The 26,596-nt window shown below is 35.4% G+C and overlaps 1 protein-coding gene across 4 annotated transcripts in view; it reads left to right on the forward strand.

The window, feature by feature from the left end:
• Col12a1 (collagen type XII alpha 1 chain) overlaps positions 1 to 26,596 on the forward strand; it is a 111,425-nt gene that overhangs the window by 74,143 nt on the left and 10,686 nt on the right. For all 4 annotated transcript variants that reach the window (XM_071613253.1, XM_071613254.1, XM_027928271.2 and 1 more), the window contains 16 exons: positions 1,585 to 1,724; positions 3,569 to 3,692; positions 3,865 to 4,008; positions 5,600 to 5,764; positions 7,061 to 7,099; positions 7,196 to 7,334; positions 9,350 to 9,492; positions 9,863 to 9,972; positions 13,694 to 13,843; positions 15,274 to 15,351; positions 16,902 to 16,988; positions 18,976 to 19,029; positions 21,179 to 21,274; positions 21,831 to 21,884; positions 22,232 to 22,285; positions 25,552 to 25,605. In XM_071613253.1, coding sequence (XP_071469354.1) covers positions 1,585 to 1,724; positions 3,569 to 3,692; positions 3,865 to 4,008; positions 5,600 to 5,764; positions 7,061 to 7,099; positions 7,196 to 7,334; positions 9,350 to 9,492; positions 9,863 to 9,972; positions 13,694 to 13,843; positions 15,274 to 15,351; positions 16,902 to 16,988; positions 18,976 to 19,029; positions 21,179 to 21,274; positions 21,831 to 21,884; positions 22,232 to 22,285; positions 25,552 to 25,605 — 1,631 coding nt within the window. The remainder of the gene's footprint in view (positions 1 to 1,584; positions 1,725 to 3,568; positions 3,693 to 3,864; positions 4,009 to 5,599; positions 5,765 to 7,060; positions 7,100 to 7,195; positions 7,335 to 9,349; positions 9,493 to 9,862; positions 9,973 to 13,693; positions 13,844 to 15,273; positions 15,352 to 16,901; positions 16,989 to 18,975; positions 19,030 to 21,178; positions 21,275 to 21,830; positions 21,885 to 22,231; positions 22,286 to 25,551; positions 25,606 to 26,596) is intronic.

Raw genomic sequence — 26,596 nt, forward strand, 5'->3', positions numbered from 1 at the left:
CTCTAGCTCTTTGGCTGGAACTCCATTTTCTCAGTTTTGCAGGTTGAGATCTAGAAATACCTTCCATAGTCCATATGTAGGACTTTTCTTTCTGCTGGCTGCTGGTATCAAGAGGCACTGAGAACCTTTTTTGGCTATATCTGCAACCTAATCCCTGAGGCTTTTGATTTTGGAATTTCTGGCTTCTGACTTGAGAAGAGCCCTGGATTACAAAAAACTAAAAAAATTTCCATTCACTAAAGTTTGAGACATAATTGTCAGTTGCAGAGAACTGGTAAAAAGACACTCTGAGCTGGTAGGCTTGGCTCTCAGTAAATTGGGGGCAGTTCTTCAGAGCTCCATCAAATTATGTTTAAGCTAAATAATCACTGGGGTTCTTCTTCTTCTTCTTCTTCTTTTTTTTACATTCTGATTTTCAGAAAGCATTTCAGATTTCAGAAGTATTTTTCTTACTATATTAGAGGACCTAGATTGTTGCAACTTTATTAAACCTATTATATGCCCCTCTATTATTACTTACCTATTATATAAGTAAAATTAAAAAATAAAGTGTATTTTTAAAGGATAAAATAATACCAGGTTTTTAAAAAATTGTACTGTTGAAAGAAATTCAATAAATAATCTCAGTTAAAACAATGATGTTGGAGTTTATGGGTGTAGCTCAGTGGTAGAGGACTTATCTAAGAGGCATGAGGCCCTGGGTTCAATCGCCAGTACTGAAAAACAGAACCACCAAACAAAACATGTTGTTTTTAATAGATTTTATTTTCTAGAGTATTTTGGTTTCACAACCAAATTGAGCAGAAAGTATAAAGAGTGCCCATTAACCACCTGTGTCCTACCTTCTCAACCCCATCTATCAACATCCCTCATCAGATTAGTACATTTGTCACAACTGATAAATCACATCGACACATCATTACCACCCAAAGTCCATGGTTTACATTAGGGCTCACTCTTGTTATATAGTACATTCTGTACATTTAATTTTCATAAACTAAAATTTTATTAAATTTTTCTTTAGAATTTTTATTTGGCTTCCAAATCTAAAAAGACTCAAAGTTATTTCTTTATTTTACTTCTCTCCTTTCCCACACATGGCTCTAGTGGCTTAACTTAAAATTAAAAAACAAAACAAAACATTTCATTTGCACCAAATCTTTGATAATTATATTCAAATTCTCCAAACCACTGAGGACCCATTTCAGTTCCAGACATCACTGCTTTTCATTTGATGTCCCCTCTCATTTATTGTTTGAAGCCACTCGAAGATTTTTGTGAGGCAATAGCATATTTTTGCATAATGGATCTAAACAAGAGTGATCCCAGGGCGAGAATCAGGGTCTATTAGACCTGTGCTTCTGTTTTTGTACTTGAGTCGCTTGGACATCTTATTATTGTTGATTTTGAGTCAGGAAGTCTAGGGTGAGGCCAGGAGTTTGCATTTGGACATGCTTTCAGGCTGTGCTGTTTTCATTGAGCCATACTTTTAAGGAGTTAAGTTTCATCCTACATTATTACTTGAATTCATTTGAATAGAAAGAGTTAATGAGACTGGGGGCTTACCCTGTATTTTTTTTCCAGTATGCAAAGGGGCCAAGGCAGATATTGTATTCTTGACTGATGCCTCTTGGAGTATTGGGGATGATAATTTTAACAAAGTTGTAAAATTCATCTTTAATACTGTGGGAGCCTTTGATGAAATCAGTCCTGCTGGGATTCAGGTGAGTATCTTTCCGCTAGTGGTTACTTCTTTGTAGTGTCTTGCTCTTTTGAATGTTTCTTTTTAGCTAGAAAGTCATTTCATCATAAACTATGTTTTGACCTTTACTCTTTGCTATTGCTATTACACATGTATTTTTAGGAAGGGTTTGGGTGTTAATGATAAATAAATAGAAAATAAATATTCCTCTCATTTTTATCTTTGGCTACATGATATTTCTGCTGGAGAATTTAGAACATTCTGATTTTAATGTGTTTAAAACTTCCAACGATGATGAATTTCCATAAAAGGTCTTTCAAAGTTCTAGACATCAAATGGATTATGATTGTCATGCCCTGTAAAGTGAGAAAAATGCAGTGACTGGAGTGGCTGTGTGGCCTCTGCTGCCCCCTCTATTATTACATTACAGATATTATCCTGTCCAGAAGAATGTCTATTATTGACCTGAAGGGTATTTAATTTGTTTTCCTAAAATGTTAACTACCAATTATATTACTGGGAAATTGCTTCAGATTTATTTGTTGTACTAGATTAGGAACTGATAACAGCTGTATTTCTGTGAGAGACCTCCAAGAGTAATTCATCAGTTAGTCAAAACCTGCCTATAAAGCTGAGAATCTCATCCACCATTCCCAACATACCCATGAACAGATGAACACTCAAGCCTAGGGCCTCTAAACTATTTTGGACAGTCTCCTCAGACTTCTTTGAGAATCTGATTCAGTCTATTATTAGCTATTCCTTAAAGACCCCTTCCAATTCAACTCTTCTGGTGAGGTTCCCCGAGGGCTCTAGGTGTTCCTTGCTCCGAAAGTATTTTTTCTATATTGCCATTATGGCAGATGTCTTGTTACATTGTCATTATTTGTTTGATTCTCTTCTATCTAAATATCTTAAAATCCTCTTTTCCTTTTCTTCTCTATTCATTTTGGCGAATTTTCTTCTTTATTTTGGCAGTTTTTACGTCATTGTAGCATTTTGAGACATTATAAAAATAAAAATACATTGAAATAAATGACAAGTAATTTTATAGAGAAACCACATCCTCATAATGAAATAGTACTTTATGAAATATACTACATTTCAAACCCTCAAATAATCCTGTGGACATTGTTCAACCCAAGAAGAGTAAAAAGTCTGGCCATATTCTTCTTGAAATGTGTTAACAATTAGGCTGTTTTTCACCCTTTTTAGAAATCAAGATTTCTAATAGAGATAGCTATTATATTTGATTAACTTCTGTGTACCAATTAGTCTGTATGTGTGATAATTAGTCCTTAAAACAACCCTAGAAGGTAAATATGAGGATCTCCACTTTACTGATGAAACTAAAGCACAGAGAACTTGCCCAATGTCACACAGCTGTTAATGTATAGAGCTAGGATTTGAGCTACTATAAAGCCTGTACTCTTTCCACCAAAATCACACTCTTACTATTAGTCATGAGTTCTGATTGTCATCACACTTGGAACATTTTTATATTACCGTTAAGAATGAATGTAGTCAATGAGAAGGAATGGTTGGCGCAGAACTCTTAACATTCGAGTTCAGGATGGTGTGTCCTTGTTGCTAATGCTGAGACCTCAGTGTTACCCAGATTTACACTTCTCTGCCTACATCCTAGAGAAAGGCACATATGAATTACAAAATATTTTCATTGTTAATGTCAATCATGACAATTTCCTTGAAGGACTGGAAATTAGAGAGTTTAATGAGACAACAGAAGTCAGTGTTAAGATATTAGCCATATAATATTTTGCCATTCTGCAGCTAGAGGAAGCTCTCAAAGATTGAAATGTAAAATTAGATGACTGATACTCACTGGAAAACAACATTTTCTTTCAGGTTTCATTTGTACAGTACAGTGATGAGGTCAAGTCTGAGTTCAAGCTGAACACATACAATGACAAAGCCCTAGCCCTTGGGGCCCTCCAGAATATTAGATACCGAGGAGGAAACACAAGAACAGGTACAGTTAATCAGGGTTTATGTGGATTTCACTCCCCAAAGCAGTCGGGGTAGTAGAACAGAATGTATCATCTCACCCTAATGTCTGGACTCTTATCAGTTGGGCATGACTCATGACATTTAGGTATTTTTCAGTGAGATGATACTAAAATGTTCCATGCCACACCCTGTAGGCAAGGCCCTCACATTTATCAAGGAGAAGGTCTTGACCTGGGAAAGCGGCATGAGGAAGAATGTCCCCAAAGTGCTGGTTGTGGTCACAGATGGGCGGTCACAAGATGAGGTCAAGAAGGCGGCTTTTGTCATCCAGCAATCAGGTAATCACAAGCATGTATTTGATTGCACTCATTATTTTAAGCTTTTAATGTTCAGCAATGATTTCAAAAGACCTGATTTTATGTTATAATTCCATTTTACTCTGTACACCTGTAATGTTAATTTATATTTAATTATGGAAAAGTTAGATAATTGCTCAAAAATGACAGCAATGATAATGAGATAATCCTTGAGCAGCTCCCTGCCATAGCAGAAATGAATCCTAATGCTGGTTCCTGAGCAAGGAGAGACATAGGATTCCTTCAGCTGTAGCTCATCTTTTCAGAGGCAGACTTAAAGCAGACTGCTGAAAGATGTACTGCAAATAAGAAATGCCAAGATCTCAGCAGGCCATCTCTTGGGGATGTGTGTGGTGGGGGGTAGATCTTGCTAACAAAACACTCTGAGAGCCCCTTGCCTTTTGGATTAGTTATTTAGGATTATTAGAGATGAAACTAGGTCTTTCAGTACTTCATTAACACCCTCCCTGCCCCTGCAGTCCTAAGCAGGGTCCAAGGTAGATGTATTTTAGAAGGAATCTATGTCACGCATGATCTGTGGCAATAAATTATAAGGCACTTTGTTACATAGAATTTGTCATCTGCACATACATAATTCTTTGACTAAAATTATGAATCATGATTAGTGCTGTTACACTATCTTCTTTCAGTAGAGATTGTTCTTTGCACTAATCCTTTATTAGTTTATTGCCATTAGATTATACACTTTCAGCAGATTTCCACATATTTTGGGTTTCTAGTTGATTTAAGTTTGGGATTTGGGATTATGAATGCTTGCTTCTTTAGTTGCTACACACTCTCTCTCTCTTTATATTCCTTTCATATCCTTTTTTTTTTTTTCTGATGTCAAATTAAGCTTTTGGAATGAAAACTTTGTTTATTTGCATTAGTCTAAATAAAGGAATATTTATTGCCACTGGGAATTGCAAATTTTGAAGGTAGTCAAACTGCTGCCATTTTTTTTGAGCCTGAATTCGTTGAGAAAAATCAGTCTCAAGAATTCAAATTTAAAATAGCCCATTCTTGGTTTCTGAGTCACATATATTTAAATTGTTAATGGTACCTAAGAGAATTACAGTATTCACGTGTACATTAGGACAGTGGATTTGTGGAAGCCTGTGTGCCTTACACCAAGTCTCTCTGCTTTTAAAAGCTTTATCTTTTAATTATTGGGTGATCTAATGAATCAAACTTTATAAACCAGATAATAGATGAACCCAAGAGTGTTTAATAGCTGAGACCCATCTCCAGCCCTTTTTAATTTTTTGTTTTGAGACAGGGTTTCATTAAATTGCTTAGAGCTTTGCTAAGTTGCTGAGGCTGGCAACCTACAATCTTTCTGCTTCAGCCTCCCAAGCTGCTGGGATCACAGGAGTGCACCACCATGCCCAGTGCACATACTCATTAAAAGAACATATTTATCCATTAAAGAGAGGTTTTGTCAAATACGAGAACTTGCTGCACATGCTAAGAAAATACAGTATCATTTCTGATAAGATTTTATTTTGAATTGTTAAAACAATAAGGGGCAGAAAAAGGATATACAATTTACTCTATAAATGCTACTTTGCAGGGTTCAGTGTCTTTGTAGTTGGTGTGGCTGATGTTGACTACAATGAGCTGGCCAACATTGCCAGCAAGCCAAGTGAACGGCATGTGTTCATTGTGGACGACTTTGAATCTTTTGAGAAGATTGAGGACAACCTTATTACATTTGTTTGTGAAACTGCCACTTCGAGTAAGTCATGGTCAACATAGATCCATAAATTTATTGTCTTGGGAAATGGTTACTTATACACTAAATGGAATCATACTATATGGGATCAAGTCTGTGCAAAAATAGATCCTGGGAAATCACTTGAAAACCTGATGAGTCATTGTTCCATTGAGATCGTGCTAAATGTGTGCTTGTCAGAAATCCGTTTTTAGCCTAGAGGATGTAATAACCCTTATATGGAAATAAAGCATTTTAATATACTATTTCCCAACACCTCAGTGCCTGTGACATTTAGGAAAATTAATCATCAGCTTAGAATTGCATATATAGAAACTCTTCTGTAAGATGAAGATTTTCCCTATTCATTACCAGCTGGTATTCTGTCAACATTCAGGCTTCAAGAAATCAATGGGCCAACTGGCTTGTGCTTGCGTGCTCCATGGAAATTCAGTTGATTCTCATTTGTTTGTTTGGGTGTAGATTTTTCTTATACCAAGTTCAGCTTTTGAACTACAGTGAAGGACTAAAGATCAATTAAGTCAATTTTTCTTCTTCCTCATCCATTTTGGGGTATAAGATTAGGGAGACAATTATGTGACCAGTTTACACTCCTAATCCTAGGCAGGGCTCTAGTTTACAAGTGCCATATTTTCCCTATTAAACATTAGATTATAAATATAAAATTCTGGTTTGAGGTGGCAACAGTGAACAAAACTCAGGGGTTTACTGTGAAAATTTACACTGAACTCCAGAATGGAGCTGCCATGGTGAATGTGGGTAGAGGGCTGGAACTGTCTCCCTTCCACTCCTGGATGCAGCATTCTGGTACCTCTGGCTTTGGGAGATCCAAGGTGAAAATTATGCTATACTTGTCACTGTTTTGTTATGTGTGGTAGACAGTGAGAGGCTAGAGGCTTGGCAGAGAAGAGGGTTATGGATGAATGAAGTTTTTTCCCTTTGCTTAAATCTCACATTTTCTGGGAGAGAATTTCTTTTTGAAAAACAAGTGAAAATTTTTCTCTTCAATTCCATTTTATTATTTTTAAGAAAAATTTAAAAGTCCAATTTGACTAGAGAATATTCAGAAAACTTTATTTTCCCTAATAATAATAATAGCATAATTATTATTAAGATTACATTTTTCCTATACACAAGAAGTCTATAAGAAATAAAAGGCTAAATCAACAAGTTAACTTTTATAAATAAATGAACAGATTCATGACTTGATGTGCATACATTTCTGCTCTGTGTGTGTGTGTGTGTAGAGTTTGTACATCATGTTGGTGAGTCATACTTAAAGACTTCTGTACATTTCAGGTTGTCCTCTCATTTATTTGGATGGCTACACCTCACCAGGTAAGCATTTATGTCCTTGGACTAACTTCTTTCTAGATTTAAGGAATAAAATAATTAAAATATACTCATTTTAGTAATTTCTTCTTTGATATAAAGGATTTAAGATGCTCGAAGCATACAACTTGACAGAAAAGAATTTTGCTTCTGTCCAAGGAGTCTCTTTGGAGTCAGGGTCTTTCCCCAGCTACTCCTCTTACAGGCTTCAGAAGAATGCCTTTGTGAATCAACCCACCGCGTAAGTGTGAAAACAGGAGGTTCCCTTTTCCTTATAACGGGCAAGAGGTTCTTGAAATCTTTGCTGACTTCCTACAATCTTGGAACTTCAGAATTGTCAGAAGACTTGTTATGGATGACCTACTCTGTTTTCCTTAAATAGAATTGGGTTAATTGTCTTCCATCAAGTTGTGTGGCAGGTTGAAAGCAAGGAACTGGGACTCATGACCCACTATTCCCAGATCCAAGAATCTGAACCTGATTCTTTGGAATTGAAGGCCAGGGTTGTAGTTATACTCCTTCTAAGAGAGGCTGCTAAAACAGGAAGGCAGCTTATTATTGTGAAGGTATCCCCCTGTGGTCAGAATGACTGGCTGAAATAAATGAAGAACAAGAGCAAGAATTCTTTTTAGTGTTTCAGACCTCTAGAAAATGAAGGCCTGCAGTAATTTTGCTTGTCTGTGATCAGACAGGCAGCAGTTAGTTTTTATTGGCTAATACTCTAGCAATCTGTTGGGTAGCTCTGGAGGTTTGCACTTGGATACGATAACAGAAATATGTATTTCTTATTCATTAAAACTAAAACTTTTTAATGTTGAAAATATGTGTTTGGCAACTTACAGAGAGAAAAGAATAAGAAGAAATAAAGCTTTCAGAAACTTAGGACAGGAACAGAAAATAATGTCTGAAATTTGAAATGGTCTGGGAAAGCTAGTGGAAAATTCAGACTAAAACCAAAGCTGATTAATTTTAAGGAGGTGCAGATTGTATTGTAGTTTGACCACATTGTAACTCCTGACTCTTTTATGGTTAGCCATGTTGGTTTGAAGTGCTTGAGTTTTCAGCAAACCTCAATAACCAATGTTCAAGTCTTTCAGTCACCTCAAGGTACATTTTAACTTACAACATACTATTGTGTTTGCAAGAGTCAGAACTTTTGAATGAAAGGAAAGAAACATAAATGTAATTGAAATATTACTATTTTTTCACAAGGGCTAGTTAAATAGGGAAAGAGAAAAAAGGGCTACATGAGAGATGAGGTAATAGGGAGAAAATATTATTTTTAACATGGATGTGGATAGATATTTCTTGAATATATAAATGGCATCTTGCCAGCTTTCTCAGAGCATTTGACGATGCAAAGCAGCACTATAGTCCAGAGGTATTGGTTACACTGTAGGAGGACATGTGGTCACAAGACACATTTTATGCCTTAGGCCAAAATTGGTAGAGGCATAGCTTCTTTTCTGTCCAAGATTCGATTATCTAGGCCTTTTTTTCCTTCCTTCAGGGAGAAAGTGTTACATGGTCTCAGACACAAAAAGATCAAATCTGCTTAAAAAATTCTTCCAGGACAATGTTGACTCAACTCTAGAAGGACACAGGGGACCGAGTTTTTTGTCTCCCAGCCTTAGAGCCAAGAAACGTTTCCTTTTAATTGACTCACATTTCTTTATCAGCACTAAACATTTGCACATGTACATGGCCTTAACATTTACAACTGGTTTTATTTTTGGGAATATGTAGGCTTCTTGAGGTGATTTATTTGATTTCAACAGAGGAATTTGGAAGTGCAAAACATTATCAGTGATAGGGAGAGAGAAATTAAAACCATAACCCACTTGCTTGTGATCTTATCCCCTTGACATTGGAAATTAATGTTTAGTCAGATTCATTCTCTTCACATGATATCTATAGTAATAGTGTTTATCACCCTAAAATTATTACATGATATTATAGTCCTCTATGTGTCTAGAAGAAATTCATTATTAAGAGTAGAACAAAAGACTATTCAGTAATTTCCTAGACTTTTGTGACTTTATCAAATAAATAATCTGCTATTTTCATAATGGGTCTTTAGTGTTTATTCTTTTGATGTATTTTATAAAATTTATCCTTTTATTATCGAATTGGATGATTGTAAATAGTCCCTCATAATGGGATTATGGTCTAATGGTTTTCTCTGTTTCTGATGAAAAAAAAATCCTTATTTATTTATTTTATTTATTTATTAACCTATTTTGTTTTATCTCACAGAGACCTGCATCCAAACGGACTTCCTCCTTCATACACAATTATACTATTGTTCAGACTTCTCCCAGAATCTCCCAATGATCCTTTTGCAATTTGGCAAATTACAGACAGAGACTACAAACCACAAGTTGGAGTGATTGCAGATCGTAAGGATTTTATCCTGTTTTAAGGCACATGCAGACATAGTTTTGATTATGTTTTTCCCTTTCCTTCTCTTTTCTCTCTAGAGACCTTCTGAATATAACTAAGTTCATACCGAGTACTTGGTTATTCAGAATTTGAATAGTATATGTTTTAAATCTCATATATATATATATATATATATATATATATATATATATATATATACTTATTAAACTTTTAAAAATATAACATCAGTAAATATTCTACTTTTATATTAGTGCAAGTGAAATTATTGAAATTTTTAGAAGTTTTACAATAAGGGTGGTTTGCCAATACTTACAATAAAAAGTATGCCATGTATGTGATTTAATAACAATCTCATGTTGCTTACAGCTTCTAGTAAGACATTATCATTCTTCAATAAGGATACAAGAGGCGAGGTGCAAACAGTTACATTTGACACAGATGAAGTAAAGACATTATTTTATGGAAGTTTTCATAAGGTAAAAATGTAAGATTATCTGAGTCTTATTTCTAAAAAAAGGATATGACTTAAAAATAAAAACTAATTTCTTTTATTATTTATTAAGATGTCATGTTAAATTGGTAGAGTTCTAGCTATGTCTTTCAAAAGGATAATATTATTTTAGATAATTTGATTAATTCATAAATTTGAGGTAATGATTCTATTAGTCAAGAGATTATTGCTGGTGGGTGTGGTGGTACAGCCTGTGATCCCAGCTACTTAGGTGGCTGAGGCCAGAGGACCTCAAGTTCTAGGTCAGCCTGGGCAATTTAGCAAGACTCTGCCTCAAAATAAAAAAATTAAAAGGGCTGGGGATGTAACTCAGGAGCAAAGTTCCTGGATTCAATTCCTAGTATGAGAGAGAGGGGGCAGGGTGGGAGAGAGAGAGAGAAAGAGGGAAGATGGGTAACTACTATTAACCTATTAATCTTTTAATTTATTTTCAAAGTTTATATCTTTTCAACAATTGAATCAGAAGGTTACAATATTGTTCACCTATTTTTCTACTTGTCATTTTGTTGTGAATGTTTATGTCTTCAAGTTTGAGAAGCTTAATAATTTAGCAGATATATTTTAATTGATACTATTCTATATAGAACAGGAGCTTTTTGCTTGCTTGCTTATTGAAAAGTTACAAACATGCTAGTGAACTATAAACTAGTTCAGCTAGTTGACAAATAAGTATTGAAGTTGGGAGCATTAGGAAAAAAAGGGTCAGTCTAGGTTAGGAATAAACCTTTTATGATATCCTTTCATGCATTGGAGTATGTTAACAGGAACCAGTTATTGCACAAAAGGTCTAAATTTTCTACAAGTATGACATGCAGAAAGATTAGCCCCACATATAAAAGACAAATATTTCCAGTTCAATCTGACCTTCCTCTAACTTGAATTGGTTTAACATGATTTCTTGCTGTTTCTACTCTCAATGAAACCTGGTTTCTCTCCTGAATGTTTTTCTAATTCATAAATTAGATTCATGATAAGGATGGTAAAAGACTTTCTATATTGAGTTCAAAGAGGCTTAAAAGTGCACATCATTTTAACCAAAAAAAAAAAAAAAAAAAAAAAAAGAAAAGAAAAAAACCCTTTTACTATAATATATTTACTTAAAATTTTATTGACTTTCATGTGGTACAGTAAAATAAATTCCTCAATGGGAAAGCAAATTCTAGTTTGGAGGATGTTATTGGTTTCAAGTGATCCTTCTCTGATAATAGATGTTGAATCTGGCATTTTTTTTTGGCCCATTGGGTAACATGCTAAGAAGGACTATTTTTATTTTTTCTTTTGTATCCACTTAAGATGTTGAGAATCATCTTCTACTAAACAACCAATAACCACTTAGTAACTATTTAAAAATTTCTAATGTTCATGGAATGCTTTATTTGAGCCAAAAAGGCAGTATTTTTCAGAGATCTATAATAATAGTCATTAATTACTACAAATCAAGATAAGTTTTTTTTCATTCCCTTCTTCTTACTATTTGTCTTCCCATGGAGCTAATGCACTCTTGGGTTTTATATAACATCCCTTCTTTCTCCTTCTTTGTCTTCTCTTCCTAAATTTTCTTTCTTTTTATTTCATAATCTGTCATTTTTTTCTTTCCCTTTTCACTAAGTCCTTTCCCTCCTTCACTGCTTAACCTCATTCTTTTTTTTCAAAACAGTTTTATTAAAATATTTAAAAAAACTTTTATCTTTAATTTTTATCTTTATGTGGTGCTGAGGATCGAACCCAGCACCTCACATGTGCTAGGTGAGCACTCTACCACTTAGCCCCAGCCCCAGCCCTTTTATTGAAATATTTTTGACATATAAAATTATATATATTTAAGGTATATGAAAAACTGATATACATTGTGAAATGATCTTCACAATCAAGATAATTAATATTAATTAACATTACTTCTGCATAGTTACCATTTTCTGTGTGTGTTAAAAAGACTTAAGTCTAGCCTCTTAATAAATTGTAAATATACAACACCCTGCCCATTCCTTTAACCCACTCTCATGTATCCCATCAGTGCAGTATTGCCTGGGATTACTACCAGCTACTTGCGTTCTTACTGAGCTAAGGATTCAATCTCTCTTTTTTCATTTTCCATCTAATTTCTGAACTGAGGTTCTTCAACCTTGTCTGGGAATGAGCAGAAGACAGTGATGATGGCAGGAAGAGGGCCCTTTGGAGAAAAGAGAATAGCTAAATGAGTTTAGAGTTGACAGCTATCACTTTTTGTACAGTCTCTTGAAAAACTGTGTGTGTGTGTGTGTGTGTGTGTGTACCATCTATTGATAATAGATGAGGTAGATCCATGTGAGAAATAAAGTAGGTGAAAAATAGAGCTTTAGGAATTGTCAGAGCCTGGGAAGGGAGATGAGTGGCAGTTGAGAAATAAGTCAGTACCTTAAATACTTGAGACAGTGATCTGATGAGTCCATCTGAAATGTAACTATGTATGTGTTTAAAACATGCAGTATGCAGTAAAATAAATAATCACGGAATAAATAATCACAAAATGTGTCTTTAGGTTATGCTTCTTATGGTTAGCATAAATGACAAGTACATTTGGAGTGATTCTGATACAAATTTTTTTTTAAATTTTGATTTTGAAATAATTTTTGTGGATACCATGAGTTTCCACACTATGAATGTTTGCTTCTGTAGTTGTTCACATAGATTCAATAAAATTCATACAAGAGTCTAAATCCTATTATATGATAAATATCCTTGAAATGCTTATACAATGTTCATTTTGATTTCAGTATTAGCTGATTTCCTTGAGGGTCTTTAAACTTTATTTTAGCCAGTTGTGTATCACTTGTATATAAAAACAATATGTAATTCATATTTATCATAGATATGATAAAATAATCTTTTGGTGGTAAATCCATGTGGGAAAATATCTACTTTAAAAATAAAACTTTAGAAATTGTTCTTAAGCTTATTGACTCAGAACATGTAAGAGAATTTCTGTTCTTTTTTAACTTTCTGCCAGACTTTTCAAAGTAATCATCAAGTGCTCACTGGAGTATTTGTGCTGATATAAGTGGAAACTATGAGCATAACCATCAAGTCAAAGATTACCGACAACTATTCTTTACATTGTTGAAATACAAATGCTTTATTAGTTATCTGTACTAATAGATTTCTTAACATTCTGTGTCTTCAGAAGCAGACACAAAATTAATCAACATAAGTGCTTTTTTCCTTAAGAGAAAATGAATCTAAAGTTCTATTAATTTCCAGGGTTGAATCTCTACAGAAGATATTTTATGGCTTAAAAAGTATTTTTGGCTGAGACTGGGAAATAAGCTAAAAATTGAATTGAGCAAATTATTGGGAGACATTTGAAGCTCCTTTGTATAAGCATACATATAAATGATTTATCAATTCTACTTTGTTAGTTCTTTAGAGTTTGCAAAGTCCTTTTACCTACTACCTCCTTTCTAGTCATGTCAGCAAGGGTACACAGTGGGCAAATAAGAAAGTATGCGTGTACATGTGGATGACAGAAACTGAGACCAGAGAGGTTAGTTAAGTGGCTTGTTTAGTTTCATATGGTTAATAGATGACATTGTTGACATTACAACCTGGTTCTTGGTTTTCAGTTCAAGACTCTTGGTTTGGGATGAGAATAGCTAATTTTTTTGGTGGAATTTTTATAATGGAAACAAATTTGTTTCCATCTTTTTTAGATTCATATTGTAGTGACTTCAAAAAGTGTTAAGATTTACATAGACTGCTATGAAATCATAGAAAAAGACATAAAGGAAGCTGGAAATATCACAACAGATGGTTATGAAATTCTTGGAAAACTCCTTAAAGGTGAAAGGAAATCAGCCACAGTAAGTAATGTCTTTATGTTTCTTGGTACTTTGTGCTCAAAGATTGATGTGTCATTTTTTAAGTAGCGCAGTAAGTTTTATTTATTTTTTCTCAGTGAGTTCTAAATTGCCAAGTCTGAAACACTGGAAAAGTGACATTCAGAAAATATGCTACCAGCAGCCCGTAACATTGTGCCTTACTACTAGAAACAAAAAAAGTTGTCCGGGCACCAGGAAACACTGTGTAGTTGTCTTTAAACAGGATCAAGTTGCAGGAAAACAATGCAGAGTTGCCAGCATACCCAGTGAAATCTAAAATAGCTCCTTTTTTATTCTTCAAAGATAATAATTTTTTAGTGCATTTTTGTGCAATTGGGACATTGAACATTAAACTAGCAATGACTGTCCTGGGTCTGCTCATAGAGGAGCCGTTAGTCTATCTCAGAAGGATCAGTGTAGCTGAGCAGCCAGCTGACGCCTTATTCTCAGGTTTCATTGCCAACTTTGCTCACAATGTGATCTGGTAATAAAGACCTCAATCTAAAGCTTTCACTGTACTGTACAAGGATAATTAAGCAATATTAAGTGTCAATCAATAAACATTGTCCTAAAAGCTATTAAAGTTCTTTGGCTTCTCTTATTATTATTTTTAATGTCATTATTTATTTAATTTGGCTTTGTTCCATGAGCAGGATTTTCTATCAGATTCAAAAGGGAAATTTTTAGTTTTCAGTATAGAAAGAATTAGCTCAAAATTTAATGAAGTTATGATTGAAATCCAAACTTTTTGTTGAATTTGGATTTAATATTTAAATAGAATGATTACATTAGGTTTTTAAAAGAACGAATACATCTAGACAACCTTTTTCTTTTTGCCAAAAGAACTATATTTTATATTTTTGAACTATAGGAGGTATATGCTATATTAAAATAATTAAGTTGAGAGCCAATAGAAAAGTTACTTGTCAATCTGTAGCCTACAGTTAGAAGTTAGAACAGGTGCACCTTATGGAACAGAAATCATGAGCAAAAAAATCATCAGTTTTAGAGTGAGAAGTGATTTTTTAAATGTAACTTTTCTACAAGGCTGGATTAATAAAAATTGATTTGAATATATGTAGTCTTAAAATTTATTTAAGCATATAAATGAATAAACAACAAAAACTCACTCAAACATTACTTTAAAAGTTCATTTAAAAAACAAAATCACTCGATTGCATTTTAGCCAAAGAAACAAATCAGGAGTGAGAATTTCCCATTTGCATTTCACTTTATTATCTTTCTCAAGCATATATTTTAATGTTCTTCCCTTATGAAGTAAGGGGCACATTCTCTGGGCCTTGTATCCTTGGGAAAATCTGTGTGAGAAGTTGGCAAAGATTAAAACTGGAGACGTTAATATAAAACGTTCTTCAATTGTCTGTAGCTAATGTTGCTGTTGTATTTTGCAGTTCCAAATTCAGAGTTTTGACATTGTCTGCAGTCCGGTGTGGACCAGTAGAGACAGATGCTGTGATATTCCTTCTAGGGTAAGTGAAAGGGAATGGATCTGAGTGGTCCCCCAGGACTAAGTCCTTGTGATGCAGATGGTTTGGGAGAGGAAGTGCCACTCAGCAGCTGCATTTCCAAATTGGAGCCAAGGGACACACAACATGTACTCATCGGCTACATAGTCCAGGCCAGTGCCTGTGTGACTTCCTTGCAAGCTACGAATGTACAAGACCATATCTGGAAATTCTCTAAAAGTCAGAAAAGCTCTGCTGAGTCAATGTGTTTGACAAACCTACTTATTACTGCAAAGCCCTCCTATTCCTTATAAAATATGAGCATTTTACAGAATCAGTCATCATCTTTCTGAATGTCTAGGGATTTTTAGATGATAGAAATAATCATATTTCTTTTTGAGATGCTGGCTTTCTCCCTTAGTATCTCTGTAGGAGGTAGTAGTAACAAAATTGAATGTTCGTGATGGATTTAAAGCTTTGCAAACAGAGAACTGCATACATCCATGAGTGTACATTATTTAGTCAAGAAGCATTTATTGAATATTCATCATAAGCCACACACTGTTCTGTTGCTAGGGTTACAGCAATAAAAAGTGAGTGTCCTTAAGAAATACAGGGGGAGAGAAATAATTCACAAGAGATATATAAAGTTGGCTCTCCTTCTCTGTGGATTCAGTATCTATGAATTCAATGAACTGCAGATTGAAAATATTTAAAAAATTGTTTCTGTACTGAGTATGTGTAGACATTTTTCCTTGTCATTTTCCCTTTAACAGTATAATGTAGCACCTGTTCATAGCATTTACATTGCATTAGGTATTGTTAATAATCTAGAGATGATTTAAAGTCTACAGGAGATGTGCTTAAGTTATATGCAAATATTGCATCATTTGAAATAAGGAACTTGAACATCCTTAGATTTTGGAATTGGCAGGGAGCCTTGGAACCAATCCCCCACAGATACTGAATGAGTGAGAATCCTAGGATGATATACAAATCAGGGTAAAGGGACAGGGAATGATTGTAGGTATCATCAACCCTCAGTGATAAGGCTGAGAATTAGGCAGAGGCTGAATAAAGTGAGGGAGCAAACTTTGTGGATAATGGAGGAAGAGCATTCTATACTCCAAACAGCTGAGAAACTCAAGATCAATGGGGCTGGAACAAAGTGAAAGTGAAGGGTAGAGTGGTAGGCATTGAAATGGGCTTGATGGTGGGGAGTGGGTTTGCAGAGCATGAGGGAGTTGTAGGTCATGGAAAGGTTTTGGATTTTTTTTTTTCCTGAATGAAATGGGACATGATATTTAAGATATACAGTGTTTCTCTAACACTGGATTAGAGAAAATTGGATTAAATTACTAGTGGTCCTGGTGGTCTTGTAATGTCATGTGTGGTTTCCTCAAGTAAAATGAAAATATAAAGGAGTCAAACAAGTTTCAATTTAAGACTAGTTTTGAAATGTTAACAAGCAGTTATTTCTTCAAGTTGGTAAAAAAGAATTTCTTGGAGGTGGGAGATGGGAAGTCCTCCCCAACTTTTAAATCTAAAAATAAATATTCTTTTCAAATTTTCAGAGAGATGAAGCAAAATGCCCTGCTCTTCCAAATGCATGCACATGCACACAGGACAGTGTTGGACCTCCAGGGCCTCCAGGACCTGCAGTAAGGAAACTGAAATTCTTTTTGCTTTTTAAATCTTTGGAGTGATCATCAGTTTGTCAGTATGGCATTCATAAAATGCTTCTATGCATCTGTGTTTTCTGGGATAGAGTAAGTTTAATTGGCTAATTGTCTAGTCTTTGAGAGCTTTTCTCTTAAAGATAGGAATCTTATAAATGGGTTTACTTCTATAGGTATATGATTTTGAAAATTCCTTTCATCTTCTGAAACTTTTTGTATGAATGGAGTAGGGCTGTGTTTGAGAGGCTGGCCTGCAGTTAGAAGTTAGAGCAAGTGTACCTTATGGAGCAGAAATCATGAGCACAACATTTAAAGAGAGAAGTTCACATGTGTGATGTCACAAACTCTGGGTGAAAGTACTGGAATTTGGAATAACTTGAATGAGAAAACTGTGGCCAGGTCTATTCATGGGTAGCAGGGAGACTGCAAGGCAAAACATTGACTATTGAAGTGATAGACCTCATTTAGTCAATTCAACAAGGGACCTAAGCCACTTTGAGAAATGGAAGTGATAGCTCTAAGTCCTGTTGGCTTCTTTTAACAAAATGGATAATTAAAATAGAAGCAGCTCAAGAATTCTCAGGACACCACATTTTACTGTACTTGGGTCATAGCAAATAACAAAGTGATTTTAGGTTGATTGCAAAATAGCTTTTCAAATACAAATTGAGTTACCATTTTTTTAAGTGACAGTGACTTACCTGATTTATATTTATAAACATAAAATTACATCTTACGTGTGACAGATGTTTTTGAGTAGTTTTTTTCTCTAGTTGTGAGATCACATTCGTGGATGTCACTATAATATTATTTAGTCTTTGCTTAGTGGTTTCTGGTTTCCTGTTAAGTACATTTTCTGAACTTCTGAGATCATATTTTGTTGATATTATTTTCCCTGAAAAATGCAATTCACATGATTCCTAAACATATTTTTCTCTTTACTGTAGTCAAGTAATGTTTGCTTTTCCTAATTTTCAAATTCCCTAACCCCAAAATTTCAAATGAACTTTACATTTTGATATCAGTAAAATACAGAATGTAAAAAGTAAGACATTTAGAATGTTCAAAGTTTTGAAATTCTCTTTCTCCTCATATTTCTTTTCTTTTTTTAAAAAAATTTTTAATTGTTGGTTGTTCAAAACATTACATAGTTCTTGATATATCATATTTCACACTTTGATTCAAGTGGGTTATGAACTCCCATTTTTACCCCGTATACAAATTGCAGAATCACATCAGTTACACATCCATTGATTTACATATTGCCATACTAGTGTCTGTTGTATTCTGCTGCCTTTCCTATCCTCTACTATCCCCCCTCCCCTCCCCTCCCCTCCCCTCTTCTCTCTCTACCCCCTCTACTGTCATTCATTTCTCCCCCTTGTATTATTTTCCCCTTTCCCCTCACTTCCTCTTGTATGAAATTTTGTATAACCCTGAGGGTCTCCTTCCATTTCCATGCAATTTCCCATCTCTCTCCCTTTCCCTCCCACCTCTCATCCCAGTTTAATGTGTTAATCTTCTTCTCATGCTCTTCGTCCCTACTCTGTTCTTAGTTACTCTCCTTATATCAAAGAAGACATTTGGCATTTGTTTTTTAGGGATTGGCTAGCTTCACTTAGCATAATCTGCTGTAATGCCATCCATTTCCCTGCAAATTCTATGATTTTGAAGGGATAGAGGTTCTCCTCATATTTCGATGATATGACTTTTTTTTTCTTTTTTCTTTTTTTTTTTTTTTGTGTGTGTGTGTGTGTATGTGGTATTGGGAATTGAACCCAGGGCCTTGCACCTGTTCTACCATTGAGCCCTCATCTCTGATGTGAAATTTTTATTTCAGTTCTTTCCAAGTAGCTATGGAAGTATTGATTTTTTTGAGACTTAATTTCTTCTTGAAGCAATTTTTATCCATCAACTTCTTTCACTTTCCTACCCAGAAACTAAAATGTACGCTTACTATGTATTTTAGGGAGGACCAGGTGCTAAAGGTCCCAGAGGTGAAAGAGGTATTAATGGAGCAATTGTAAGTATATTTTAGAGTGCATTTAAATGTTCACTATTATGTTGAAGTCTGGTTGTTCAAATTTCCACTAAAGAGGTTATATAATCTTGAGCAAGTTAGTTCAGGTTTAGCATGCATTTTAGTCAGCTTTTCTTTGCTGTGACTAAAAGACCTGATAAGAACAACTTAGAGGAGGAAGAGTTAATTTTGGCTCATAGTTTCAGAGTCAGTCTATGGTTGGCTGACTTCATAACTCTGGGCCCAAGGGAAGGCTGGACATTATGGCAGAAGGATATGGCAGAAGAAAGTGGCTCACAATGTGGTAGGGCAGGGCAGGGAGAGGACTCTGCTCTCCTGGACAAAATATAAACCCTAAAGGCATATATCCCCAGTGATTTACTTCCTCTAGCCACACCCTACCTGCTTCTGGTTACCGCTCAGTTAATCCATGTTGGTAGGTTAATCCACTGATTGGGGTACAGCTCTCATAATCTTATCATTTTACTTTTGAACATTCTTCCAATGTCTCATGCACGAACTTTTAGGGGACACCTCATATTCAAACTATAACAGTATATCTCAGGCAATATAATTATGATTGTCTTTTCTCCAGAGACAAGTGAGGGTTGAGAATAGTTGGAGAAAGAAATGCATGCTGTAGCAACGACACATGGGAAATCTGCAAAAGGTCCCTAAAGAGCTCTGCTGGAACATGGGGAAGGAGAATGGGTGAATTGGCCATCAGTTAAAGATTTCACAGGCAGCAGAGTCCCTCTAGAAAGCTGGAGCAATTTGGGAGCCATTTAGCTGCTCTTTATTCATTTGTTTCAGAAAAATTGCTGAGTGGCCACATATGTGTTCACTAGGGTTCATGAGCCCCTTCTGCTAGTTATGCACTGGTCTCTCTAAAAAAAACTGAAGTTCTCTAGAGACAAAGCTAACTTAGTCAGGAAAGGGTGAGATTGGGGTACTTACTCAGGTTTGCCTGACTCTAAGTTTATGCCCTTTCCAACAAGACAAATTGCAAAAAGAACTCCAACTTACAGTATCCAATCCATGGATATCTGTTTTTTTTTTCCTTACTTCATTTATGTATACTTTAGTTCTAGAAATAAGCACAAGTCTAAAAGAAATAATGACTAGCTTAAAATACAATTATTATTCACCCCTATCTTTAGTTTCAGTTACCCACACTCATTTAGGGTTCAAAATATTAAATGAAACATGTCAGAAATAAACAATGCTAAGTTTTAAATTGTACATCATTCTGAATAGCATGATAAAATCTTACACCTGGGCTGTAAATCATCTCTTTGTCCAGTGTATCCATGCTGCATACCCTACCCACCCGATAGTCACATATTTATCTTGGTTATAAGATTGACTACCACAGTATTGCAGTGCTTATTTTCAAGTTTCCCTTATTTTATTGAATGACCTCAAAGCACACTCTTTTATTATAATTTGATATTTATAATTGTTCTATTTTATTATGAGTTATTGTTATTAATCTCTTACTGTGACTAATTTATAAATTAAAACTTTATCTTATATGTGTGTAGGAGAAAATGTAGTAAATATAGGGTTCAGCACTATCCTTAGTTTTAGATATCTACTTTGGGTCTTGAAATATTCCCTGAGGATAAGGGAGACGACTGTAAATCAAACTCAATGAAATTTAGGCTTTGAGCTCATATGAATATGAAAATATAAGTGCTGTTGTGAATTTATTTTACTTTCCAACTATTCTCTTTCTTTTCTTTTTTTTTTTTTTTTTGGAATGTGGGTCATGGGGATCAAACACAGGGCCTCGGGCATACTAGGCAAGCACTCTATCACTGAGCTACATCCCCATCCCTTTTTATTTTTTTTCTTTTGCAACGGGGTCTCACTAAGTTGTCCAGGCTAACCTCAAACATGTGATCTACCTGTCTTAACCCCCCAAATAGCTGGGATTACAGGCATGCACTGCTGTGCCCAGCTTCCAGTTGTTCTTTTAATGAATAGTAAAGGGAAGAAAAGAATGGCATTAATACTTTCATAGATGTATAGATTTCTGAAATGTTTGCACAGACTATATGACTGATGTCTCAGAGTTATGAATACAAGTTTCTGTTAGCACTGGAGGACATTACATTACTTGTGGTCATCTCTCTGTTGTGTATTTTAGGGGCCTCCCGGTCCCCGTGGAGATATAGGACCTCCAGGACCTCAGGGTCCTCCAGGTCCCCAGGGACCCAATGGACTGTCTATTCCAGGAGAACAAGTAAGTACAAAAGCTTTCTGAAGGAAATGAGATTAGTGAATTAATTGAATATAACTGGAACACTTTCTGTATTTTGACAAACTCAAATGTTTTCTCAGAAAATTCAGCAAGACTAATCTCTTAGATGATGTCATATGGTAATGATGATTTCATATGGTAATGATGATTTTTGATATGTATATAATATATTTAATAATATATAACTGTGTAAAAACATTGCTAGATATTTGACCTTTTAAAAAACTTCTTAAAAGTAATGCATATATCCTTTCTGTTAAACTATGTTCTTTTAAAGTGGGTATGTTAGCCCATAATTACATAAAGTCACCTCATAACATATTAAGTGGAAATTGTAATATATAGCATATGTAGTTTAAAAAGTGAGCATCAGTCCAAAAAAAAATGGCTTATCCATCTCTCTTTAAAAATACTCCTTTGTGTCAATCTTTGAGTCTGGATTTATAAAGTGCTGAAAATTTCATAAGTAATTTATATCTTTCCTTTGTACTAATCTCTGTAAAATGCCTGAGAACTGACTTCCTATTGCTTACTCCAGGGTCGCCAGGGCATGAAAGGTGATGCCGGAGAGCCAGGACTTCCAGGCAGAACTGTGAGTTTTCCCACAAGTTGCCTTTTCATTCACCTGCCATGCATTATTTGAAACGTTGCCTTTGTCATGCTTCAAAAGGTGAACCAAGGTCAGGCAGTGAAACACAAGCCTGGGTATGTTCTTCACATTGTTTCCATTTCATACCCTGGTCTTGGTCTTCAAGTTTGTGCTGTTCAATTCAGGGATCTGCTTGATGACTGATTATCTGTGTGTTTGGCCCTGGTTTCATGTTTTTTTTCTAGAGTCCTTAGAATTTACTTTAAAAATATTTTAGAGAATAATAAGAATTTTTTCCCACACAGGAAGTACGTTACAGTGTTTCACTTTTTTGTTTCCTTCTGTTGTAGGGAACCCCAGGATTACCTGGCCCACCAGGACCAATGGGACCTCCAGGAGACAGAGTAAGTTTTCCTGGGCAGGCTGTCATGATATCAGAAGTGATAGCACACTCTTGCCTATTAGTTAGGAACCCTCATAACCCAGTTTGCATGACTAGAAATGAAGAGATCACGTACCTGTGGAAGGCTACAAAGCCTGTGTTAATAGGCCTTTTGACATTAGATCAATTTCAGACTCTCTGAAACAAATCGGTTGGGCTTTAGGGGAGTTTTGACACTTGACTTTAATGGCATTCTCCACCAAGTCAGGACATCTTTGCTACATCTTTGGAACTCAAGTGCCACTTCTGAGGCCTCAATGATGTTTGCTAATATTTAATAGAGTCTTTGCCTATTTGCAGAAGATTTGATTCACTCTTAACTCAGGGTAAAAAAGGTACACATTCCTTGGAAACCCAATCTTTCTAGGAGAAGTAAATGAAAAGCCCAGTGAACATGACTACTTTGCTCTGTTCATTAATATTACAGAAACATTTGGTTCCAGAGCAGAACAACCTAGAGCTTTTAGAGTTGCTCAGAACAAACAAAAAATAATGTTTTTTCAACATCTTATGTTTAAACTAGTATGTACTCTGACCAATCAAGTTAAAGCATATGACTAGCAATGGTATCTGAGGGGGCCAGAGATGTAATACCTGTCACTAAACATGTTGCTTTGTTAACTTTATTACTCCCCAAACACCATTAGGCGGGAGGTGATTATTCAGAAGGAGCAAAGATTAACCCAAATGATACAAAATAGTGGATGATATGCCAGTGAACTTTATTTATATGCTCCCATGCCTACTTTTGAGTTTGGAGGAGGGAGCACTAAAAGGAGGTCAAAGAGAAAATTGTATTTTCTGAGTAGAACCTGGAGGTGGTATCAATGTATACATTTCTGTGACTCTTTTTGAGACTGGAACCTAAAGGGTTTTTGTGAATTTTTATTTTACAATGAAGGACAACAGGGAGAATATAATGGTGACAAGTTGATCTTTTCAATTAGAAAATAAAACTAAAAATATTGCAATCAATAAGTGATGCTAGGCTGACTTGCATGCTGCTATTACTGAAGGCTTGCTGTGCCCATCAACACACCTTGGTGTGAGCTTTAGGCAGACAATGCTGGGTCCTGAATGTACATCCTATCCATACAGACAGCCATCATCATTGTCACAGCATCCCTGAAGAGTGAGGGATCAGGAGGAACTGTGTTTTTCTACTCTCAAACTTGAATCTTTGTCCAGTTTTGTGGTGAGGCCACCCAAGTCTCCTGGGATGAGCATGTGAAAACTTTTCAAGAAATTGCTCTCTTCTTTTCTCCACAGTCTTGTACATTTTCCTATTGCTTAGTAAACTGCTACTGGAGATGAAAGGAGAATAGGAGAGTGCACAGCTGATGAGACAACAAATTTGGAGAGTGAGAGAGTTTGGGTATGGGGATCTCAGCTGAAAGAGAAGAAAAGAAATTTGATTTTGTGATAGACTTGAGAAAGTGGGAGGAGGAGTGAGAGGGAGAGGGAGAGAGAGAAAGAAAGAGAGTGCATATGTGTGCCCAAACACAAGGCCGGGGACCCTGGTGAGAAAGGAAGACTTGTTACCAGGACTGTATGGCTGGGAATGGGATGCATGGATTGTCTTCAGCATAGACGCTTATCAAAATGAGGAACATCTTCAGGGACTACTAGAAAGTAACAAAAGAACCATATGTACAGATATCTTGTACATGGTATATATGAAAATGATCACTGGTATCTTAAGCCACCCCCATGTGGGTGGACATAGCACTAATTACTGCAACAAAAAGTGAATAATAAAGTGAAATTATAACACAAAGTTCTGTAGACGGTTCCATGGGTAGCCCTTCTGAGGATATCAGAATAAAATTGTCCTCACCCTAACTTAAATACATGTTTCTCCTAGAAGAATATGGTCAATCAGAAAGTTTCCAGGATGCCTTGAATATTATTAAGAAATATGATCCTTATCTAAAATATAAAAAAGAATGTACTATGTAGCAGTTGGAGAAATTCAGATGGAAGAAATGCTGTTCAAATTGTCCTAGCAATATCACGGAAATATTTTTATTTCTTAAGTGGCTCTCAGAAGTATCAGATGGACTTGGTGGCTGTTTTTCGTTAAGCAGGCCTAGATCTTTTAGAAAACAGCCTGAAATTTTATCCCTATAAGTTTCTGAAAACATTTTGCTATGGGGGGAGGGAAAATATTTCTAACAAAATTTAAAGAAATAATTTGAACTTCTGTTGTAAAATCAATGGACTAAAAAGAAATGTGGATATCTAATGCAGGCAGAGATCCAAATAATCCTGATGTTTGACACAGTTCAAGAATATGGATGAAATGATCACTCTTATTTTCTACAGAAAATGAGACAAAAAATCTCCTATGACAGAGGAATGCAACAATCATAAACAACAACTTGACTCAGAAATCCTCGGCTGGATTTCAGAGATCAGCAGTTGGGAATGAATGATAACTAGGTAGCGGGGTGACTCATTCCAGGCAGAATTCATTTGGCAGTGTACCAAGAGAAAAAAACAACACATGAATGTTGGTGGACCAGCCAGAGAGTGAACCTGCAAGGAGATGCACTCTGTCCTTCTTTCTTTGCCAGATGATACCGATGTAGTTCTTGCCTTTATGTGTGATTGGGAGACAAATGCCACTAAAAGATTTAAGTGTGTATTATGAGGATTGACACTTTCCTCTCCTGTGGGTGTAGGGCCAGTTAAGACAATCTTGTTTCTTTTTGTGGGGAGGAGAGACTTCACCAGCAGTGGACACAAACTGTCCAGCCTAGCCATCTGGCAGTTGCTCAGGAAACCAAAGAGTCAAATGGATTGGCCTCTCCTTCATCCTGCACGAAACCACTCACTTGTCTCAATAACATTTCGTTTGTCCCAGGCTGTTCATGGACTTGACTTTTTGGTAGAAAGGATCTTTCTTCCTTTATCCCTCCTCATACTTTCACAGAAGTAAAACCCAATATCTTTATGAAAGAAGTCTGCCTTCTTTGGAGATTACTTTGACTTTTAAAATGGCTCTATTTATAACTATACAAATAAGTGGACATAGAAATTAATTATTCAGTAGAAAACATAGGCAATTTGAAATGATTTTTTGGTATGTTTGTCTTTACATTGAAACTTTACTTGCCCAATAGCAAATTCTCATTACATGTGATCCTTAGTAATCTGTTTAGCATTTTTTCTTCTCACTTCCTCAATAACCTCCCTAATCTGTACTTAATTTCATTTTTACAATAGGGCTTCACTGGAAAAGATGGTGCAATGGGACCCAGGGGCCCACCTGGGCCACCGGTAAGAATCAAATGAGTTATATGGCTGTCTTCCCCATACAACAACCCCCATATGCTCTATTCCTATACTGCTAGAGAAGAGCCAGGCAACTTGATTTGTGGGAACATTCCATCTGTGCTGAGGAATATATTAGTCAAGGGAGCTGTTTTCATTTTCCTAAATCAAACCATGCCAGAGAGAATAGATATGTCAAAATATAGTCTTTATGTTTCCAGTTATATTTGAAAAAAAAAAAAAGAAAATCCCTAACTTGGCCACTAACTGGTTACTGCCTCAGTTCCTTCCTCTTTACATTGAGTGGTTGGGCTTATGATTTTATTGATTACATCCTGTTTTGGAATTTTAAGAGTCTTATGCCTATGGTATGTTAATGTTAAAGACATTTAGTACTGAGCACCATCAGTGGTTCTGAGAAATAAGCTTTATCCACAACTAAAAAAAGGGTCTTCTAATTAAGATCTGTAGGAAAAATACTGGTGTTAGAGACTTTGAAATTGGTGTTGGTATCCCTGCATCCAGGTGAGATCACAAATTGTTTGAGGGGATGGATATTATCTATGTCTGTATGGCAGGATATGAAGACTTGAGAACATATGTAAAATAATTTTATTATTTATGTTTAGTACATATGTTTTCAGGTAAGGAGGATTTAAGTGCATAATAATCATTTAAGTATTTATGACAGAGCTTAAAATTTCCATAATTGATAAAGAATTGTTTTACAAAATCTGGTTAATTCTATTTTAAGGAAATTTGAGGCTTTAGGACATGGTGTATTGACTATTTTATATTTAAATATTTTATAAATATATGTTTAAGATTTCTGGAAGTTGTCTTAAAAGCAACAGGGAGAAACACGGTTTTAGAGGGGTGAAGGATGCTGATGTAATAGAAGAGAATTAAGTAGGGTGTGTTAGCTTTGCATCACTGTGACCCAAATGCCCCACAAGAACAACTTAGAGGAGAAAAAGTTTATTTGGGGCTCACAATT

Source organism: Marmota flaviventris, chromosome 6, assembly GCF_047511675.1.
Source record: "Marmota flaviventris isolate mMarFla1 chromosome 6, mMarFla1.hap1, whole genome shotgun sequence".
NCBI classification, from domain to species: domain Eukaryota; kingdom Metazoa; phylum Chordata; class Mammalia; order Rodentia; family Sciuridae; genus Marmota; species Marmota flaviventris.